Source organism: Bos mutus, chromosome 23, assembly GCF_027580195.1.
Source record: "Bos mutus isolate GX-2022 chromosome 23, NWIPB_WYAK_1.1, whole genome shotgun sequence".
In the NCBI taxonomy this organism is placed as follows: Eukaryota; Metazoa; Chordata; class Mammalia; order Artiodactyla; family Bovidae; genus Bos; species Bos mutus.
The window spans coordinates 41,588,649-41,610,143 of NC_091639.1; the positions used below are offsets into that span (position 1 = coordinate 41,588,649).

General features: G+C 58.7%; 2 protein-coding genes across 6 annotated transcripts; one reads left to right on the forward strand and one right to left on the reverse strand.

Moving 5' to 3' along the window:
* Window positions 1-526: 526 nt before the first annotated feature.
* SMIM29 (small integral membrane protein 29) lies at window positions 527-3,349 on the forward strand. 4 transcript variants are annotated; one of them, XM_070360806.1, is made up of 5 exons: window positions 527-654; window positions 1,949-2,072; window positions 2,323-2,348; window positions 2,631-2,736; window positions 2,898-3,349. In XM_070360806.1, the coding sequence occupies exons 2-5, from the start codon at window positions 2,022-2,024 to the stop codon at window positions 2,961-2,963; spliced, it is 249 nt and encodes an 82-aa protein (XP_070216907.1). In that variant the 5' UTR covers window positions 527-654; window positions 1,949-2,021; the 3' UTR covers window positions 2,964-3,349. The 4 variants fall into 4 exon arrangements, with proteins under 4 accessions (XP_070216907.1, XP_005898274.1, XP_070216905.1 ...); XM_005898212.3 differs by having other exon boundaries at window positions 530-654; window positions 1,949-2,132; XM_070360804.1 differs by lacking the exon at window positions 527-654 and adding an exon at window positions 682-819 and having other exon boundaries at window positions 1,949-2,132.
* Window positions 3,350-3,469: 120 nt separating this feature from the next.
* On the reverse strand, window positions 3,470-12,393 carry HMGA1 (high mobility group AT-hook 1). 2 transcript variants are annotated; one of them, XM_070360822.1, is made up of 6 exons: window positions 12,255-12,393; window positions 11,875-12,000; window positions 8,655-8,796; window positions 6,810-6,893; window positions 6,139-6,189; window positions 3,470-4,831 (listed from the first exon to the last, which is right to left on the reverse strand). In XM_070360822.1, exons 3-6 carry the CDS (start codon window positions 8,754-8,756, stop codon window positions 4,778-4,780), a joined length of 291 nt encoding a protein of 96 aa, XP_070216923.1. In that variant the 5' UTR covers window positions 8,757-8,796; window positions 11,875-12,000; window positions 12,255-12,393; the 3' UTR covers window positions 3,470-4,777. The 2 variants fall into 2 exon arrangements, with proteins under 2 accessions (XP_070216923.1, XP_070216924.1); XM_070360823.1 differs by lacking the exons at window positions 11,875-12,000; window positions 12,255-12,393 and adding an exon at window positions 9,203-9,348.
* Window positions 12,394-21,495: the final 9,102 nt, after the last annotated feature.

Genomic DNA, 21,495 nt, shown 5'->3' on the forward strand with positions numbered 1-21,495 from the left:
AGGTTAACAGGGAAAATTAAAATTCAGGGCATGTTATGTGCTAGGCTCCACTCGTGCCATCGTTTGCTGCCTGCAGCAGCCTGTTTTACCAACACGAAGAGTGAGTAAGGCGTAGGGAGGGAGGGTGGCTGGGTGCGAGGTCCGAGGCCAGGCAAGGGCTATTCTAGGCCCGCCTACACACCCCGAGCACAGCACAGACGGGCAGTCACGCTGCGTGCGAGGAGGCCTAGGGGGCTCCACAGACATTAACGGAGGCCCCACGGGGCCTGCGATGCACGTTAGAGCGGGGCCCGGCTCCGACCAGCGGGGCGAGGGGCGCACGCCAGGCCCAGACCCCACACGCGAGCTCCGGAGCACTGCCGCCCCGGGGACGCCCCGCGGGACGCCGGGAAGCCGCGCCCCGCCCCGAGCCGCCGCGCAGCCCGCGGCTGCCCCCTGCCGCCGCGGCGTGGGCGCTGCAGCCCCGGCTGTATCCGCCTCCGGATTGGCGGCTCCGGCAGTCTCCGGGCCGGCTGCCTGCGGCCATCGGATTGGCTGCACCCCGATACCGCGGCCCCGCCCGTTTCCCCGGGTCCTTTGATCACGCGCCTACTGGCTCTTCCGGGGCCTGGGAGCCAACCGAGGGCGTTCCTTTCCGGGCTGCAGCGGCGGGAGGTAAGGCATGGCCGGGTTGCATGGGCTGCAGAGCGCCGGTACAGGTCCACGCCTGGGGTGTCGGGATTTCAGGATACTCGGGTCGCTTTGCGCCCCCCTCACGTTCTCCTTCCCTGGCCTGAGCCTCCCAGCGCCGTGGGAACTACCCCTCGCTCTCCCTTGCTGGTGCGCATCCTAAGGACGGCCTGTCAACCTCCCTACCTCGGAATGTCCCCTCGACCACGGGACAGGCGTGCGACTGGGCGAGTCCGGAGCCCCCATGGGCACCGAGACAGGCGGCTCAGCCCTTAACCTCTGACGGAAACCCAGGCGAACCGGGGTCACAGACCTCGGAGCGTCTGCGTGCAGCCACCCGTGTAGAGTCTCCTTGCATCTGTCATGGGAGCTGACCCTCTCCACTTCCGCCTGTCATGCCAGGCTAGGAGGGGAGGACCCGGGCGGAGCCCCGAGTGAGGACCAGGGGGAGGTGACATCACCTCGCAGATGCAGCCCAGCCCTGCCCACTGGTGTCCACTCTAGCACAAGACCAATGCGGGAGACGGTGCCCAGGTTCTATGTCTGGAGTGACACCAGGGACAACGAAGGCCTGCGACCTATAGCCTGAAGTGTGGGCACTGGACCAAGATCGAGGGGGGTCCTCCAGATGCTCCTCCCTCACCCCTTGGCTGCAGTGAGGACCCCTTATTTTAACCTAATCTCTCCATTTTGCTTCACTGGATAGCTTCTGGTAGCCCAGTGCTCTAGGAAGAGGGGGCGGGAGCTGGGGACCTCCACCTAACCTTCCCTCAGTAACTAGTATCTGCAAATGTTTGGCCAGCACCAGCACCTGGGTGAGAGCCCCACCCTGGGCAGCACTCAGGCCCTGGGTCTGGCCTCCCCTTGGTGCCCCTGGGTAAACCCCAGGATTTGCTGAGAGTCACTGGAGGGCTCAGCCCAGCACACTGACCTGGAAGACCCCCTCCCTCCCCTTTCCAGGACCTGACCTTAAGTTTTCATGTATTATTACTATCTTGGGGAGGGATCCAGAGCCTGGCTGTCACCCTGGGTGGAATTGACAACCTCTTCCTTCCTCTTCAGATTTCCCTCATAGCTCAGTTGGTAAAGAATCCGCCTACAATGCGGGAGACCTGGGTTCAGTCCCTGGGTTGGGAAGATCCCCTGGAGAAGGGAAAGGCTACCCACTCCAGTATTCTGGCCTGGAGAATTCCATGGACTATATACAGTCCATGGGCTCCGAAAGAGTCGGACATGACTGAGCAACTTTCACCTTCACTTTCACTTTCCCCCTCTTCAGGGAGCCCCGGGGAGGCACCCTCCCGAGGCGGTACTGCCCATGCTGACTACAGGGCCCTCCAGCTGCCGATGTCATGAGTAACACCACAGTGCCCAATGCCCCGCAGGCCAACAGCGACTCCATGGTGGGCTATGTGTTGGGACCCTTCTTCCTCATCACCCTGGTCGGGGTGGTGGTGGCTGTGGTAAGAAGCCTCCACACGTACACACACCCCCACACTCTTGCTAAGGCAGGGGCGAGTGGGCCCGGACCAGCCTGTACACAGCATCTCACTGTCCTGCTGTCTCGGGAGAGGAGGGTGTGGAGGTGGGTCCCTGTCCCCCGTGGGCCATCCTGGGATCAGCCGCCTCCACAGTGCTGTTTCCCTATTACAGGTGATGTACATCCAGAAGAGAAAACGGTGAGTGTCCCTGTCCTGAGTGCTCCCCACCTGCATTCTGCTTAAAAGTTCTTCCCATAGGATCTGAGACCCCAGCATACACGTAAGATGCCCTTCAGGCATTCAGAAGACCAACCTGAAATTCCCCGCACGCGTTAGGTTTTTCCTATCCAGACACGTGTCCTTAGAGCTCTAGGACCCTGAAAGGCACCCACTGGAGGTGCCCCGCTGGGGGAAACAGTGGAGTCAGATGTCTGCAGGGAGGTGTGGGGTGCCGTGGCTGAACACCCCCGTGCCCCCCAGGGTGGACCGGCTTCGCCATCACCTGCTCCCCATGTACAGCTACGACCCTGCCGAGGAGCTGCACGAGGCCGAGCAGGAGCTGCTGTCGGATGTGGGGGACCCCAAGGTGAGCACTCTGGGGGGACAGAGAACCAGCAGGGATGGGCCTGCTCTCCTCACAGCCCTGAAGCCAGAACCTGCTTCCACCCTCAGCCTTCCCCATTTGGGCCGGGGCCAGTCAGGTGCCTCCCTGCAAGCTGTGCTGTGGCCCGCTCTCCCCTGCTACAGGTGGTCCACGGCTGGCAGAGTGGCTACCAGCACAAGCGGATGCCCTTGTTGGATGTCAAGACGTGACCTGAGCCCCCTAACCCTGCCCCTCCCCGAACCACGGGGTCCTGATCGGCCAGGGCCCTGCAGCCTGCTGCTCCCCCAGCATCCTTCCCCCCAGCCTGGCTCCTAAGCCCGGCAGAGCCGCCAGCCTCCACTGGACCCACCTCCTCACTCCCTCCTAGGCTTTCAGTCCTTTGTGGGATGAGCCTACCTACTAGCCACTCCCAGGAACTAATGAGAATGTTTCTTCCTGGGGTGAAAGGGTGGCTGGGATTACCAGGTGGGGCTTTGCCCTTCCATGGGCACCCTTCTCTAGCCCTCCCAGACTTAGCTTTGGAGCTGTTCCCATGGTGACAGGGCCTAATGTATATTCAGTATATATATTTTGTAAATAAAATGTTTTGTGGCTAGAGGTGTAGTTGACTTCATCAAGACCGGCTTACGTTACCTTCCCTGTGCTTTTTCTTTTTCACTCACTCACTAGAGATCCTTGGTTTCTAACCTCTGTTCTAGGCACCCACCACAGAAAAGACAGTCCAGAAAAGGATATTTTTTTATTCAAGTAACTGCAAATAGGAAACCAGAGGGGAGCCCCAGGCTGGGACAAATAATGGCTACCTCCTCCCTGACAGAACAGGTGGAGAAGGTGGCCCCTACACCTGACAGTCAACACGGGCCCCCTCCCCACCCTCACTCTGCTGCAGCATCCTAGGGGCAGGACCCCACCTTCCCTGGGACTGGGGGAGTTGGTACCCAGCCTGCTTTGCTCCAGGCCCCTTCCCCTAAGGGCTTCTTGGAGGAGGGGGACGTGGGCAGAACAGGAGGCAATGAGGATGGACATTTGGCGCTGGTAGCAGCAGCAGCGACGGATGTCTAAGAACAAAACATATAACAAAAAACAACACGACTGTCCAGAGGTAGTTTGTGAACAGAGGAAAGATGGAACCAGAACCTTGGGGGTTGGGGAGGAGCAGAAGGGTGGGAGTGGGCGAGACTAGCTCCTGGTTATTAGTGCCCCGAGGGAAGGGAAGAGGGGAAACTGAGGCCTGGAGCGGAAGCAGACAGGGGCGGGGAGTGGCTCCAGCTCTCGAAAGTGGCTGCTGCAGGGAGCCCAGGCCTCCTGGGCCTCACCTGGATAAAGGGGATGCTTTCCATCATTGCAATGGGATTCCAGGGTGAGGGCAAGGTGGGCTGGAGCCTGCCTAGAGCTGGGAGAGGACTTACATTCCTACCTTCCTTCCTGAGCCCCCAAGAGGGTGGCCCCACCTAGTGTGGGGACAAGGCAAGGCGGGAAGGAGAGGGGGGTGAGCCACCCCTCGGTGAGACACAGGTCGGTTGGGGGTGGTGGGGGGCATCTCGGGGCAGTCGCCCCTCTCCAGTGGCCGCACCTGCTGCGGCTAGTACAGTGGCGTGGGGCATGTCCAAATGAGAGCATGAGATGGGGCTTGGGCCCCTTTTAAGGCCAGGGGAGCCCTCCCAGGCCCCTTAACGGGAAGCCAGAGGGGAGAGGCAGAGGGGATCCCCAAACCGAGAGCCCAGCCAGCAAGGCCCCCACCACACAGGGAGCAGGGGTGCGGCAGCCTGGGAGCGGCTAAGTGGAAGTCAGCTTTGTCCGGGACGGCGGGTGTGGCGGGTGGGTGAGGGGTCACTGGGACCTCAAATCAAAGGGAGCGGCTCCCCACTCGGGCCCAGGGACCCTGTGGTGGCTGGTGTGCGGTGTAGTGTGGCGGGGAGGGCGCAGGTAGGGGGCAGGGAGGGCCTGGGGGGGGGCGGCGGGAGCAGAGCGGAGCTGTCCAGTCCCAGAAGGAAACTGCTCCTCGGGAGGGAGCAGGCGGCGGTCACTGCTCTTCCTCTGAGGACTCCTGCGAGATGCCCTCTTCTTCCTCCTTCTCCTGCAGGGTAGGCAGGGCCATCAAGAGAATGCCAGGCCCGCCCCCTCCTCTGCTGCCGCCCCCAGAGGCCAAGCTCACCACCCCCAGCTCCGCACACCCGGCCTCTCCAGAAGGGGGATGAGTCAGGGCTGAGTGTGTGGGTGACTCAGCAACCTCCACGGCCCAGTTTCATTCATAAAAAGGAAGAATTTAAAGGGAGGGAAAAAAAACCACACACACGCTGCTCTCACACACAGCCAGGCCCCTCAGCCCCCAGAGGCAGGGGGCTCCTGGCAGAGCACAGGGCACCCCTGGGCTCAAGCTGGCAAGGAAGTGACTGGTCCTGGGGTGGGAGACGGCAGCCAGGGAAAGGAAAAGGGGAGGGCAGGGGTGGCTGGAGGCTGTGAGCCCCCTCCACGGGGGGTACCAGGTGGCCTCAGCAGCCCGCAGGGGCAGCTGCTGGGCGGTGGAGGGGCCACGGCCGCGGGCTGACCCCAGGCCAGGGCGGGGAGCGAGGGGAAGTGTGCGCCGGCCGGGGCTCACTCACTGGGCGGGAATGTCGGGACACCACACAGGGCCCCCGTGCCAGGCACAAACTCCAAAACAACCCGTTTCCTGTTACTCACTCTTGGGGCCCTGCCAGCACCCCAAGCCCCCCTCAGCCGGTGGTGGCTCAGCTCACACAGCTCGAGGAACGAGCCATGGGGAGGACAGGTTGCAGGGGCCCCAGCTGCAGCGGCGCCCCGGGAAGATCTCTGGGCTCAGCCCGCCAGCCACCGCTCCCAGTTGTCTGGGGGCCCAGAAGGGGGTGGGGCCCCCACGTGAGGAGCGGCGTCCACAGGGCAGCGCCCCTCAGCTCCCACCCAACAGGCTATGTCCCACCCCCTCCCAGAGTTGAGATCCTCTACTGCTGCTGCTTAAACCTCCCTTCTTCTTCTTCATTACTACAATGGGGGGCGGGGGGGAGACACTACCATATGACCTCAAGGTCCACCCTAGAAGTTCTGACTCTGAACCAGAAGCAGGGGAAGGAAAAGATAAGAACACCCCCAGTAAGGCAGGGCAGGGAGTCTGGCCTGGTTTGTACCTGGGACCCTGCACTTCTCATGGACACAGCTCTTCAGAAGCCCTGGGCTGAGTGCCAGGAGTCCGGGCGCCCTGGACAAACCCTTTCCCCTCCCTAGGCCTGGGTGAAAATGTGAAGTCCCACCATGGCTGGCCCTGCAGGTCAGGAGAGCCGTCTCCCTCTGTGCGCACACAGGAAGGAGCATCACTGTCTTTAACAGTCTCCCCAGAAGAACCAAGCTGCCTCTGCCGCAGTCACCTACCAGTTTTTTGGGTCTGCCCCTTGGTTTTCTCCCTGGAGTTGTGGTGGTTTTCTAGATGGTCAGAGAAAAGATCCACTAAGTCAAAAATGTCCCTGACGGTGCCCACCCAATGACCAGTGTCCCAGATGGTGAGGGACAGCAGGGAGGGGCGGCCCGGGACTCCCACCCCGGCGGGCCCACCCGAGTCCAGCTGGTGATGACTGGCCAGCCACACCGCCCCCCCCCCACCCCAACATACACACACGCCCCCCAACTCCCTCCTCCACCCATGACTCAAGAGGATATGAGTCGTGTTTTAGAAAAAATAAAATAAAAAACAAAACAACTTCTCTGAAAGGCTGATGCCACTATGAATCTGGCCTCCCCCCTCATTCCTGCAGGAGCCAGGGGACCTCCCGAAGAGAAGGTGACAGTCTCAGCCCTGGACGGAGCTGCCCCCTTGCTCCTCCCTCCCAGCTTGCCTCTCCAGACCAGGAAACCTGCTGGACACCTGACTTCCCCACTGTCCTGGGCAGGCCAAGGCCCAGAAGTGAGACCTCAGTCACCGCCCCCCTCGCCTCCATGGGCACAGGCCCATCACCACCCATGTGCCAGAAGCAGGTGCAGAAAATGAGGACAGACCAGGCCTCCCATGGCTGCTGTCAGGGCAGAGGGCCCCCCGCAAGCCTCACCCGGGTCTTGGCGGCACCCTTGTTTTTGCTCCCCTTCGGTCGGCCCCGAGGTCTCTTAGGTGTTGGCACTTCACTGGGCTCCTTCTGCAAAGACAGATGAGACAGTCAGAGACACGGAAGCCACCTGCCCTGCCCCCTTTCAGGACAGAGCCCTCTGCCCCAGCCCAGCAGTGGTCTGCGCAGCCCCGCTCCAGAATCCACAGGAACCATGGCAGGTAACCCTTGGGATCCAGGTTCTCCACCTAACATTCTTTTGCAAAGCCTTTCCCTTAGCTTCTCTGCAACAGCAAAATGACAAGACACCAGAAGGCCTCCGGGAAGGGTGTCGTGGAGGCAGAAAGACACGAGACAGCTGTCCATACTCCAGCTCGGCCTCTGACCAGCTCTCAGATCTTGGGCCAGACGCTGAATGAAGACAGGACAAGTCTCCAAGCACCGGGCTATGATCACTGCCCACCCCACCCATACCTCCGCCAGAAGGCAGGGATGCAGAAGAGGGGAAAGGATGCCCCCTTCCCCTAGAGGGAGCCTCCGGCTCTACCTGCAAACCAGACTCCCTCCAGTTACCGAGACCCCTGCCATTTGGGCCACTGAAACTTTAATTTTCAGAGACAGAATAAAAAGCTGCTACATACTGCTACATAATGCACAGAAGGCGGGCAGTAAAGGCACATCAGTGGTGTTTCCCAGGGCAGCTGCCCGTTCATCGCGCAGTAACCCCACACCCCTTCTGACACCCCTCACCAACATGCCCACAGCCGGCAGGGGGAAGCCAAAGGAATCGGACTAAGGGGGTGACTTCTCCACACGTGAACAGGGCTCTGAAAGAGGCAGATGAATTCCACCGCCTGTGAGACTCCTCACGGCGCCTAAAGAGCGAGTACAGAGATCCCCAATGGGGGTGGGGAGGCGTGCCTGGGGCCTGGTGGATAAGGATCAGCTTCAGTTCCTTTCCCCTTCTCTCCCCCAGGAAAGGGAAGGAACGGGGCTTCACCCACAGCTGCGCCCTCATGTGGGGACAGCTGCCTCTCAAGAGAGAAACCAAGGTCTCCACCAGGTAACAGGTGGCCCACACAGCCTGACTGGCCAAGCTCCCTGGGGTACCCAGAACCAGGGCTCTGAGTCACTCTGCCACCAACTCCCCAATGTTTTAAACTTTCTGGGCTTTTACAGAACCAGCCAAAGCCCAATGCAGGGTCACTCAAGGAAGCCCACGAACAGGTGCTGGCCTCTGCCCCGGGATGGAGAACTACAGAAACGGACAGTAAGTATTAAGTCACCAGAGTGCCGCCACGCGTACTGCTGGGCTTACATATGTGAACGTTCACGTTTCTACAATTCATCTTTGTTGTTTAGTCGCCAAGTCACATCCAACGCTTTTACGACTCCACGGATGGTAGCCCACCAGGCTCCTCTGTCCATGGGATTTCCCGGGCAAGAATACTGGAGTGGGTTGCCATTTCCTCCTCCAGGGGATCTTCCTGACCCAGGGATCAATCTTGCGTCTCCTGCTTGGCAGGCAGATTCTTTACCACTGAGCCACCATACTTCAATACGCTGGTCCACAATGGACTGGAAATAAAGGGTAAGTGGTTTACCAGTGTACGCTCTGGCCTGCATGACTACAGGCTCACTCCTGGCTTGAACTCAGGTTCAGTGCTCCCTTGGACCACACTCCTCTCGGGCACCAGGGACGCGTGTGTGGGGAGCGCACACATGTGTAGGAATGATGCCGCACCCTGCCAGTCCTGTTTTCACCTGCCATGATCCCTAGCCCCAAGAGGTAAACCGAGGCAAAGGTCTGGACAGCCAGCTGCCTCCTGCCAGCGTGGCCCCAGGGCTCACCGGAGGCTGCTTGCGAGGCCGGCCCCGCCCGCGCTTCTCAGCGCCGTCCTTCTCCTGCTTGGAGGCCAGGGGCTGGCTGGACTTCGAGCTCGACTCGCTCATCTTCCCTCGTCAGCAGAGCAGGCGAGGAGCCACGGCTGGGCTGCAGGGAGGCAGGAAAAGTGTTAGCCACCTCCAAACCCTCACCACTCCCACCCGAGAAACGCCCAGCGGGAAACTGCCTGCTCCCAGGGACCCCCAAGACTCCACACCCAGCCTGGCGTGCAGGCTGCAGGGCGGGGCTGGGCCGTTGGCTCTAATCAGAGCCTTATCTCCTGCTCAGAAGGGCTCTTTGTTGCCCTGCCACCCCCACTCAAGAGTGCAGCCAGCCCAGACCTGGCCGTGGGTGAGGTCACCCTGGCTGAGGTGTGGGCAAGATGGTCCTCAGACTGCCAGGGCCCTCCCCTCCACTGTGCCGCCCCTTCTCTTTTAAAAGCAAGCCAAGCCTGGGTAGCTCGCGGGGGAACAAGGGAGGAGAGGTAAGCAGGGAATGAGCCCTGCACATCTACCTGGCAGCCATGCCATCAGTCCCTGGGCCACCTTGTCCACAGCACTGCCCAGGGCCCCAGCAGTTCTCTCTGCTTCCCTCTCCCTGGGTTAAACCTTGGAGGGTCAAAGATGCGAACAATTTGGGAAATGGGGGCTAAAACCACACTGGGTGAGGTGTGGGGAGGAAAAGAAATCACCCAAAGCTGAAAGGGGAGTCTCCTCTTACCCCAGCCCACTCCCACCCACCTGGAGTCAGACAGGATCCTTCTCTTTGATGCCTCCTCTCATGAGGGGCAGGGACTTCTCCAACTGAGAGGGAGAAGACACTAGCTGACCCCCTGAAGCCCTAGGAGGGCTGATCCTCAAAGCGCCCTGGTCCTTTTCTAGCATATTCCCAAGAGGACTGTTTGGACTTAATCAGTCCTACAAATACAGAATTCATGTAAAACCACCCGCTACAAGGGGCACATGCACCTGTATTTGGGAGTCTCTTCCAGAGGCTGAGAAAGAGCCCCCACTCCTATCCTCCCAGTTATTATCCCCAAGTTACAGACAGAGATTTGTCCTGGGAGGCTGCCCTTGGCAAAGGGTGGGCCCAAGTGTCTCCACTTCCAGAAAAGCCCCTCAACCTATAAAAGGGGAGTAATGATGCTCCACCTGTCTTGCCCTCGTCCGCAGACTGCAGCAAGAATCAAACCAGGTAAAAATTAAAAATACTTAAACAACTGAAAGGTTCATTCCAATCAAAATGAGAACTAGAACATTTGAAAAAGACTCTCCTTTTTCAGATTCAGACTATTTCCAATTTTAACCCAGAGAGGAAAGCCTGTTGTTTTGCAAACTTGTGATTGTTAAGAGGGGCCTGAGGCCCCTGATCCTCAAGTATTGAAATGCTCCAGACGGCGAGACTTCGTCTGGTAATTATTCCATTTCATAATATTTCAGACTTGAAGACCCTTTTAAACAAGGTGGTTGGTGATTTATCCTGCCCCATCATTAGTGGCTTGGCCTGCTCTGTAATTACAGGCAGTGATTAGAATCTTACATTACACCACAGATCCCCCTTCAAAACTAAACATCAAAATTAATCAGCTAAATGAGCGCTGACCTCACATGAGGTTTGCTGGAGGCCCCCTCCAAGAGGGGGTTCTAGTTGGGCGAAGCCAGCCCCTAATCCCAGAAGGCCCAGCCTAGCCTGCCTGGGGACCCTGTTGAGTGCGTCTGGTATTTCCCCCACTTCTTGCTGCTGGGGACCCTTTAACCCGCTCACCCTCACCACAGATCCAGGCCTCCATGAACTGAATTAAGGCCTGAGGCCCTCTCTGGTGAGACCAACAAATGCTTGTCTCTTCCACCTGTTTCTGAACATCAGGGAGGCCTGGCTTGGAGAAGCCACGTTTGAGGCCCAACTTCAATCCTATGGTCGGTAATAAGCCCTTTCGGGCCTCAGACTTGTCCCCTCCATACAATGTGGGCTCCACAAACGCTAAGGCAACCCGTGGCCATGACTCTAGGAAATCACCATGGGACTGCCTCATCTCCTCCCAAAAAGTGGCCTAGAGGAAGGGCTGATGAGGTGCCCAAGGTCACAGAGCTAGTTGGAGTGGGTTCCTGGCGACCCTTCTCGCCCGCCAGTTTCCTTACCCGCCTGGGGGCTGGTAAAGCCCCTGTCGCCCCTACTCCAGACCCGGGCCCTGGGTGACTCTGCAAGTGTCTGCGCCCGGCCGTTGCAGGTCGGCCGGAGGGACGAGGGGCCGGAGCGCGCGGGGGGAGGGGCGCAGGCCGCGGGTGCAGGCGCGGGAAACCGGTGCCCTCCGACCGCATGCACCGCCACGAGGGTGCACCCGGCCCCACTTCCTGCCAGAGGGGGCACCCAAGCCCGCCTTGGGGCAGGAAACCTGGCGCGCGCGGGGGAGAGGAAGAAAGCCGCCTCCCTCCGCGCCCTCCCCGCAAAATAAAAGCCCCAGTTAAAAAAAAAATGAAACGGGGAGTCAAAGGGACTAGTTCCAACAGAGCCCAGCAAAGCAGAGAAACCAGTTTGTGGGGGCGGAGGGCAGGCCGGGCCCCGGGGGCTGAAGAGGCGCAGGCCGGGCCAGAGGTGGGGTCGGGGTGAAGCCCCAAACCCAGGCCAGAGAGTCGGCCTCGGCTGCGGAGCGAGCGCCGGGATAAAAGGCCAAGCCTGGAGTTCAGGCCGAATTGCGGGGTTCCCGCCCATCCCACCCCCCACTTAGAGAACTTCCCCAGGCTGCGGGGCCGCCCGGCCCCGGGCTCTCCCGCCGCGCCCCAGCCTGCCCCTCTCCCCGCCCCCACGGCACAGGCCCGGGATCGGGCTCGGGCTCGGGCTCGGGCGGGAGCGGCGGCCGCGCGAGGTGCACCGAGAGCCGCCGGGTGCACGACTCGCGCTCGCCGCAGCCGCGCGCCCCCTCCCCCACCGCGCGCTTCTCCCGGGTCCCCGCCCCCCGCACGGCGCCCGCGGCGCGGGGGCAGGGGTGCGGGCGCCCTCCCCGCGCCGCGGGCCCCGCCGCCCGCCCCCCGCGCTGCGCGGCCCTCCCCTGCCGGCGGCTCGCGCAGCCCCGGCCTGGGAATAAAGCCGGAGGCGCGCGCTGCAGCCCCGGGCCGGCTTGCAGGAGGGGGCGGCGTGCGGCCGCGGCGCGGGCGCCCCCCTACGCCGCCGGCCCCGGGACGGACTCACCGCGAGCTCGGCTGCCGGCCTGCGGTGCGCTCTCCGAGCTGCCGGGAGCGACGGTGTTGGGCGCTGAGGACCGGCCTGGCTCCGCCGCCGCCGCCGCCGCCGCCGCCGCTGGTAGCAAATGCGGATCTGAAACCGGGAGAGAGAGCAGAAGCGCTCAGAGGCCGCCGCCGCCGCGTGCTCGCCGCCCTGGCCCCCGCGGGGTATTTATATGTCACATCCAGGCCGGGGAGGGGGCACAAAATATTCCACCTCCCCCGAAGGATGGCGAGGGGCAGGAAGCTAGGCACGGCCCGTGCGCGGCCTCAATAAATAAATAATTTATTTAAATGATAGATATTTAAAAAAAAAAAAAGGAGCCACCGGAGGGGCCGCGAACTCACGCCTTCTTGGAGCCGCGCCAGGGCCAGAAATAGCCCGGGCTCGGAGTCCCAATTAGAGGAGCGCAGCCCCGGCTCAGGGGAGCTTAAAAAGAGCGACCCAGGGGCAGGGGGGACGGGCCCGCCCGCGCCAGCCGTGTCACTGGGGGGCGGGGACATGCAAATGAGCCTGGGGATTTAAAAGGGCGGCCGCCCGCCGCCGCCGCCGCCGCCGCGCGGGTGGGTGCTGACGACGGCGAGGGCCATGCGGAGACGGGCGTCTGGGGGCGGGCGCGCAGGGGGGCCGGGTCGGGGCCCAGAGGCCGCGGCCCCCTCCCCGCAGTCCCCGGCCGGCAGACGTGGGGAGCTGCTGAGAGGGGTCACCAGGAAGCTCTTCCCAGGGGGCGGGCGTCCTCTCTGCGTGGAGTGGGCCCGCGGGAGAGACGCCTCTGGGGCCTTCCGGGCGTTAGGCCTGGCGCCCACGGTCGCGTGAATGTGCGCGGGCGCCGGTGCCTGCGGGGGTCTGCGCGGACGCCGGTTGGAGAGTCCCGCGGCCTACCCGTCGTCCTCTCCGCCTAGATAACGCGGCTCCTTAGAGTTTCCCCTGGGTGGACAGGTGTCTGCGTGTGCATTTCGGTGCCAGCCGTGTGTGGCTGACTGGTGAAATATAAGGTCTTGTGAAACTCGAACGTGAAACTTGTGAGATCCAGAGTTTAGATTTAATGGGCCCGAGTGAACCATAATCAAGGTGCGGCCTCCACGCGAGGCAAACGATTGGCTCCTCTTCAGGTAAACCTGAGGGGAGGGCTCATTCCTTTTAAGTGACCCGGATGGTGTTGTGGAGACCAACGGTCCCACTGGGTGCCCTGGCCCCTTCCGCTGTGACTTTTTTTTTTTAATAAAACGTGACCCGGTGGTCGCCTGGAAGCACTCTGAAGGCAAGGAATGAGTCTGCGCACGATGTACCTCGCCACGCCTGGAGCCACAAAGACCTACTGCGCGAACGAGAAGGCAGCCCAAGCGGGAAGATGGCGCGGAGGGCGGTGGGGGAAGAAAGGGCGCTGTCAGGGGCGCGCCCTGCAGGCCGGGCCCGGGGCCTTCTCGGGCGCACCTCCCCGCCCCTGGTCCCCGAGGCGGCCTTCCCCATCTCCCCGTGATGCAGGGACTCGCAGTGCAGCCCAGTGACACACGGCTGTGACTCATGTTTCTCTGTGCTCCCCTTCTTCCTCCCCGGTCGGCGGAGGCCCCGGCTCGGCCCCCTCCTCAGGGGGCAAACCGGCGCTGGAGGGTGGGGGGACGCCTGGAAAATCCTGCGCCCAGAGTGGAGGCGGGGTGGGGAACCGGAGGGGCCGGGCCTCCTCGTTTCAGGAATGTCTCAGGAATGTTTCCGGTGGGGGTGAGGGGCAGGGCCGGGCCGGGGGCAGCACGTGCTCGGCCGGGTGGGGGCGGGGACGCCAGGGCGGGAAGGCGCTGGGGCCAATGGAGCGGGCTTAGGGAGGAGGGCGCGGGCCCGGGCGGGGAACGGGCCGGGAGGCCTCCCTCCGCGCGCCCGCCCCCCGCCCAGCGCCCAGGTGAAAGGCTGTCCCTGAGAAGTCCCCGGGCTGCCCCGGGAGGGGAGAGGAAGTCACCGAAGGGCGGCCTGAGGGAGAGGAGGGTGGAGGGGGAAGGCGAGGGCGAGGCTGGGGGAGGGGCGGCGTGCCCCTTTGTGTGGCGCGGGGGTGGGGGTGGGGCGGGGTGGAAGGCGCGCCGCTCCTTCCGTCTTTGTGCCCGGCCCGCCAAGCCAGCGCTTAGTAGGCCGCGAGTCCATTTGGCTGGAGGGCCTTGAGTTGCCAGCTCGAGAACTTCTGCAGCGTTGAGTGGAAGAGCGAGCCTTCAGCCCTTACCCTACCCGCCTGGGTCACAGGCCCCTGCCGGCCACCCGGGCGCCCACGCCTGGGCCTGGGAGAGCCCCCCCAGAGCCGGTCTGCCCCGGCCCATAAGGCAGCCCAGGCTTCTAGGCCCGAGCTCCCAGGCTAGCCGCCCTTCCAGGCCCCTCCCCTCGGCGCGCTAACCTCGGGGCCGCTCTCCCTGGCCTGGGCGGCCAGTGGTGGCCCCTGAAAGGGAGGAAGGTGGGGAAAAGGAAGAGAGCCTTCCACCTCGACAGGGCTGTGGGAAAACTTGACCAACTTTTTGGCCCACTTGTAAACGAGCTGACTTGATCTTATTTTTCCTACTCTTATTTCCTCCTCATCCTGACTTCACCGACTTGTTACCTTGTATTATGTCTGTGTTTTTGTAAGCCACCTCAAACCCTCTGAAAGGAGGCAGGCATAAATAAATTTGTAGGCAAATATAGTAGTTTGTTCCTCTCCGGGATTACCCACACCCTTGAAATCCAAATAACTCTACCCACTGACCCCCACCTCCATTCTTTCTGGATTGCACATGCCCCAAATTGACTTCCTTTCTTTCCTTTTTCAATAAGTAGTTATTAAGTAGAAGGATGAGTGACAGGGATAAAGATGAATAAGACAAGTCATAGTCCTTGCCACAGCGAATTTCCTGGGCAGAGACATCTAGAGGAACACAATCCCAGAGGTGCTGTGAGGAGAAAGCATTCAATCATTCATTCTATATTTATTGAAGGCCTACTGTGTACCAGGAACTTGTCCAAACTTTTAGGGTAAAACAATGAACAAAACATGTTTCTTGCATTCTTGAAACCTGAATTAGGGGGTTAGGTGCTTAAAGAGACACTTAATAGGTGCAACAGGAAGAAGGATGGGAGCTGAGGGGTTAGGGGGTAGGTGCCAGAGAAGCCTGGAGGAGATGGGCTTTGGCAGGCTTTGATGAGATTTAGTAGGTGGAGGGCCCAGGCTGGGAGAGGGAGCTATTCTAGGCCTGGGGCATCCACCTCTTTGGTCAAGGCCTGAAGTAGGCGTCCCAAGGGAATTGGTCATAGCAGAACCAGTCTTCCCCACAGGAAGCATTTTCTTACCATCCGAGTTAGATTATACAGTTTTCACAAGGGCACCCAATGAACTTCAGTGAACCCAACAAAAATGTCCAGAGAATGGGGAATTCGGGTCAACTTTATTTTTCAGGACAGCTGAAGGTTAAGCTCATTTCCACTTGGGCTGTTGAAATTCTTCCTGACAAATGTTAGTTCTTTCCTTGCCTCACTGAGTAGCAGGGCCTGGTGACCTCTCAGTTGTGGCTTGGAAATATAGGGGTTTTGGTAGGTTGGGGGGTCTCTTAGTATCCTCTGGGTATTCATGGCTTAGTTCGTCTCTGCAGTCAATATATTCCTGGAGAAGGGAAAGGCTACCTGCTCCAGTGTTCTGGCCTGGAGAATTCCATGGACTGTATAGTCCATGGAGTCACAAAGAGTTGGACTCGACTGAACGACTTTCACTTTACCTCTTGCTTCTGAGTCAACTGCAGCTCTTAGGAGAGTAGAGGAGAAGACAGGTGTGATCATTCCATTTAGTGACTGGGTCTGTGGAGATTTTCCAAAAGGCATGGGGATGAGATGTGATGTTGATGATCATGTGTGTGTCCAGCCCTCCAAGGAAGATAGATGGGAGGAGGTGGGCAGAGGAGGAACAGGAATTACTATTGTTTAAACCAGGATACTTTTTAAAGTAAACCTTTTCCTGATGAAAACTGTACATACAGAAAATGCACAAATTCTTTATTCAGCTCAATATATTTTCATAAAGTGAGCACCCTTGTGTCCCCAGCACCCAGATAAAGAAAGAGAAATCTCCAGCTCCCTCTTGTCACAGTCCCAACTTATATTAGAATCCTTTGGTTTCACCTTCCAGGTGTACTGTATGGAAGAAATCATATGTTAGGTGTTCCTGGTTTCCTTTACTCAACAATTTGAGATTCATTCATGTTATTGCACATGTGGCTGCAGAAAGTTCATTATCACTGCTGCTAAGTTACATGATGTGAATGTACCACAGTTTAGATATCTACTCTTGTTGAAGGACATCTGGATAGTTTCTGGTTTGGGGCTATTACAAGTAGTGCTATTGTGAATGTTCTAGCGTATGTCTTGGTGAATAGATGTGCAAACTTCTGTTGGGTACACACCTAAGACAGGAATTTCTGGATCATAGGATATGTATGCTCAGCTATTAAGAGACAAGCAGAGCACTTAAGAGCAAAAGGAGGTACTATTAATAGTTGTGACTCTACTAGGGGCGTGAACCTGACCTGGCCCGTTTCAACTGGGGTTGACCTCGACCATATCAACAGGATTGGCCTGGATAAGCCTGATACCGGGTCACTCTAGTGCACAGTGACCACTCTCCTGGAGAGTCACCCAGCTACTAGTACATCTGGTCATCTGGCACGATCCGGTCTCCAGGCCCTGCTGACCACAGGCTCTGCTGCCAGGAAGCCTGGCAGGCCCAGAGTGGGAGGAGGGCCTTTTCTGCTTCCAGCTTTCAAGGGAAAAACTCTCCAATGAATAGGAGGGCCCAGGAGACAGGCACCTCTCTGCCCCTTGCCCTCAGCCAGCAGCCCACCCTGCATGGCCCCAGGACACCATGAACTTCATCAGCTGCCTACTTCAGGGCCAGAGCCCAGGGAAGCCCAGCTCCTCTCCAGCCTTGGGAAAAACCCTAAGGAAAAGGGGGAGCTGATGAGAAAATACTAAACATTTACGTTCTCTCAGAGCCCTCAACCCCCTACCAGTTCAGCAATGCTAGTGCCCTCATTCTACAGGTGTTAAAACCAAGGCTGGGGAGGTTAAATAGCTTGGAACTCTGCCACTTTCCTCTCCACTGCTTTTCTCCCAAACTGAATAGGCTTGCTACCTTCTCTCAGCCTGGCCAGATAGGAGATGTGGCCTTGAACAAGGTAGCTACATTCCCTGTCCTCAAGTGGTTTACTTTGAATGAGTTGGGGAGACAGACAAGTACATGGCTTCATCAGTGTGGTACCTGCTGTGATGGGGAACACAGGACAGGGGCCCAGAGTGTGGGTGGAGCATTCCAGGAGGCCTTGGAACCAGGTGTGGGAGGGAGAAGGGTATCTGCTATAAGATGGGCTTCGGGCTCTGACATACACGGTGAACTGGCATTCAGCATCCCTTCTCACATTCCTTTGAAGCTACAGTTTGGGATGTGAATTAGGTTCCCTTTTGAAAAAGTGAAATTGGAAAGGAGGAACGAAAGGGAGGGGAGTCTTGCTGTGTGGGTTGTGGAGATGTGATGTGGGGTTTTCAGCCTCGCATCCGGCTTCCAGTCACCAGCTTTGTGAGGTCAAAGGCAGGGGTAGTGGCAGAGGGGCCTTCTGCCCTGGATCAGAGCTCAGCCATTCAGGTGGGGCCTCCTGATTTCCTACCCCCATCCCCCAGTCAGGACAGAGGCAGGCAGTTCAGTTTGTATTGTTCTGGGAGACTCAGCCCAGGGCTGGCTCCTCCAGTTCTTCCAATGATTTTGTAAACACCTAATTCCCAGCATTGAATATTAAACCTTTCTGCCTAAAATGTAAGGCATGTCCCTTCTCTGCTCAAATCCTCCAGGGGCTCCTGTCTAACACAGTGAAAACAAAGTCCTCACGAAGGCCCTGCAATCTTTTACCTGCATCCACACCCCTGTGCCTCTCATCTCCTACCTGTGGTTCTGTTTCAGCCACACAAGCCTCCTCAATTGTTCCCAGACCTGCCAGGCATGAGATCACCTCAGGACCTTTGCACTTGCCACTCCCTCCGTCTGACATGCTCTTCTGCTAGACATCCTCAAGGCCTGACCTCTCAGTGCCTCAGGGGTCTCTGTTCAATATTACTTGTCCATGCTATTTAAAATTGCACATCTCCCCCAGCAACCCCTCACCCACTTTACCATGTTTTTTTCTCCCATTTTTTTCTCCCCTGTAACACTTAACAGTTTCTAACATGCTATCTAATTAACTTTTCTATTGAACTATTATCAATAAAAGTGATATGTATTGCATTTACTGTCAGTTCATACCACTGCAAGGCCAGCACAATGAAGGCAGGGAATTTTATCTTTTGTGTTCACTGGGTATCCCCAGGGCCTAGCTCAGTATTCAGGCTCAAAAACTGTGTTGAATGAAGAATAGATTAGAGGCCAAACCACAGGCCAGCAGTTTAGGAATCTGTCATCAAACTCCAAGGCAAAGAAGAGGACAAGGAGCCCAGCAAGTCATCATGGGAGTGATACAATGGCGCAAAGGGAGTAAGACAGGGCTTCTCCACCTTACAGAGACACCTGGTTTTTGTGAGTAGGTTAATGTTGCTACATCATCATCACGGGATCTGAGCCCAGACTCATTTCTAGTGGAAATTACCTTCGGATTTCATAGTTTGCCACCAATCGTGGGAAATTGATTTCTTTTTTTTCCCTTTGGTCTCAGGTTTAATCAGGAGCTGCCAGCTACCTGACAACCATCTTGGCCTTGTGGCTGGGCAGACTGGCTGGGTTGCTTGTTGGTGACTGGGCAGTGGTGCAGCTCAGCGGCCTGGGCTCTGGGAGAGGGTAAGGTTTACCTTACCTGGAGCAAAATAGCTTCCCTTTGGTCTAAGGTACTTTCTGAGAATGTCCAGTGCAGGCAGCCCTGCAGGTAAAATGCCCCCAAACATGCTGCCACCTCCCACTCAGGAAGGACTGAAAACACACACTTTAAAGTCCTGCAGCCTGTGAAAGCCCTGTGCACTGAGCTGGTGGAAGGAAGTGTTAGAGCAGCAAGGGCAGGCCTGACTCCCTTCTCTGTGGGCTGGACAAGTCTTTGAGGCCCTGGAATGGGTTTGTCTCCACCGCCCCGGGGGTAGGTCGTCCTCTTCAGCTCCTTAACCAGCCGTGGACCTGAGAACTCACATCCTATGGCTTCAGCCACCTGTTCCCGCCCATGTCATGCTTCTGGAACAGGCTCTAAGGTTTCAGGAGTCTCCTGTGGTCTTTGACTTCTGTTTCTCTTGTCTCTATTTCTTGCCTGCTTTTCAGGTGGGGATGTGTTCTGAGCCCAGTGAAGGGAACACTGACCCCTGGACCTTCAAAAGTGACTGTTCTCCATAACTAGCAGCAGGGAGGCTCCCTCCCGCGGGAGGTCTGGGGTTGAAGGAGTCCTGCCGGGTTCATTCCGTCTTTGCGGGGAAACGCTGCTGAGTGGGGAGAGGTGTCCAGGGAGACAGTGCTTTGTCCCCTCCAGGCCACTTTGAACCCTCACCCCCAACTTTTCTTGGGGTGGAGAGTGTGGCCCTGGGGTGGTGGGGGGGTGGGGGCATACTGCGCATGCCCAGGAGGAGCTGCTGCCTGCCTGAACCATAAGCGCATGGGACGCTGCGCGGGACTCAGACCAGCGGACCAAGGGCCTGAGTCGACCGGGAAAGGAAAGCAGGGTGGAGGTCGAAGGGCGGGGGCCCGGGCTGAGGAGGAGGTGGGCTGGGGTGGGGGGAAGAGCCAACCCCAGCCCCGGGATTCGCTGGGATCCTCCAGGGCTTTGTTTGGTTCTCCTGCGCCCCGCGAAGCTCGCCCCAGGCCGAGGGGGCCTTGGCTCGGAAGAAGTTTGGTGAATGGACGGATGAATGAGAGCGAAAGGGGCCGCGGGCGGGGCGGAGCACGCGGGGTGGAGCACGCGGGGTGGGGGAGGGGCGGCGGCCCCTGGCGGGAGACCCGGGAGGAGGGAGACGGCAGGCTGGCCGGGCCTGCCGGTCTAGGATCCCGCCCGGAGGCAGCGGGGAGGGGCCGAGTGGCCGCCCGCCCCGACAGCCTGCCTTAGACCTCTTTCCTGTCTGCACCCGGCCTCCAGGTCTCTACACCTGGCGAGCCCTGGGAGTCGTCAGTCCTCCAAGGCCTAGTCCTCGCTGTGAATTGGTGGCCAGCTTCTTTTGCTTCCTTTATTACTTTCCAGCCACTAGACGTCAGCGGCCTTGCCCTCCAGGTCTTGAATTATCTGAGTGGCCCCGAGGGGTAGGCATCTTCGCTCTGTTGGCAAACCCAGGCTTAAACTCTCCCGCACTACTGCCTGGATCCCAGTAGCCTGGATGGTGGGAGATACTGGCTACTGGGATCCGGGCAGCAGGGTTAGGTCTCTAGGCCTAGAGAAGTGAGCCCGTGAGCAGAGAAAACCCAAAGGCCTGCCTTGCTGGTAGCTGCCAGGGACTCCTGCTGAAAGCAGTGGAGCCCAGTGTGGGCAGTGCCAGGCAGGAGCTGCTGACAGCCAGGTTTCTGGGTCACCATCCAGGGTGCTCTGCCAGTTCCCAGGCTTTGGGGGTGGAGTGGCGTGAGGGCAGGTCTGCATCCGGAGCCCAGACCCTGCTGCCTCCTTCGGGCACTTCTGGGCCCTGCTCCCATCCCCCGCTTCCAGCCCCACTGGGGCCTCAGCAGCCCTAGAGTTCCCCAGGGAGGGGCTGATGATCCTCAAACTCCCTTTGGGCCTGGGGTTCTGCTCTCCTGGAGGTGGGGTGTAAAGGTGGTCCAGAACCCCTCCCACCCACCCTCCTCCACCCGTGTTCCCTGGGCTCTGTCCACAGTTCCTATGCATCCCCCTTTCTGGCAGTTTTGCTTTTCATGAGACTTTGGCGGCAGGATAGCTTTTGTGGGCATAAATCCTTCTAGTTTCTAAAGAAGGAAGTCATCATCTCAGTATGGTAAGATTGGCACCTGGTGCCCCACCATCTGGGCACTGCCTGGTTCAGCTTAAGGTGGTGGCTTGGTTCCCTGGAAGCCTTACAATACTTTACTCTCAAGAACTCAAGTACCCCTCACAGAGTGAAATTGAGGTTGAAAGTCCTGAACTGTATTTAAAGACGTTGCTGTGGTAAGGGGTAGAGATGGATAAAAAATGGAAGGTCTCGGGGTGGGTGGGGGGAGCTGGGATGTCTTTGTGGCCATTAGGTGTTGGGAATGGAGGGGATGTGACTGGGATTGGGAGGCTTTGTGCTGGCTGCTGTTATAGACAGCTGGAGGAGGGGAGGGGGTGGGGACAAAAGTAATCTAAAGAATGTACTTTACTCCAATCCACACAGGAGGAATCATGTCCCCATTTCATAGGTGAGGAAACTGGGGCCATCCATGAGGTCAGGAGACTTGCCAAGGCCAGTGCAGAGCCAGGATTCAGAATATCTGCTGCCTCACTTTTCTGAATCCTGCTTTTACTTTTAAAACATTCAGAGGCCTTATCTGATATCTCAATTCTGCTGCCCACCATGTTACCAGTTGATACAGGTGGTGACTGAGCATTCCATATGTGATGAGTTCGAATTCAGATGTGATGGAAATACTATAAAGTCCTCACCGGCTTTCCAAGC

Bases quoted from the DNA above. Each gene is read 5' to 3' on its own strand.
- SMIM29 (XM_005898212.3), top strand. From the start codon at position 2,022: ATGAGTAACACCACAGTGCCCAATGCCCCGCAGGCCAACAGCGACTCC. The intron at 2,133-2,322 runs GTAAGAAGCCTC...TCCCTATTACAG, and splicing joins TCGGGGTGGTGGTGGCTGTG to GTGATGTACATCCAGAAGAG. The intron at 2,349-2,630 runs GTGAGTGTCCCT...CGTGCCCCCCAG, and splicing joins TACATCCAGAAGAGAAAACG to GGTGGACCGGCTTCGCCATC.
- HMGA1 (XM_070360822.1), bottom strand. From the start codon at position 8,756: ATGAGCGAGTCGAGCTCGAAGTCCAGCCAGCCCCTGGCCTCCAAGCAG. The intron at 6,190-6,809 runs GTGAGGCTTGCG...CTGACCATCTAG, and splicing joins AGGGTGCCGCCAAGACCCGG to AAAACCACCACAACTCCAGG. The intron at 4,832-6,138 runs GTAGGTGACTGC...CCTACCCTGCAG, and splicing joins GGGGCAGACCCAAAAAACTG to GAGAAGGAGGAAGAAGAGGG.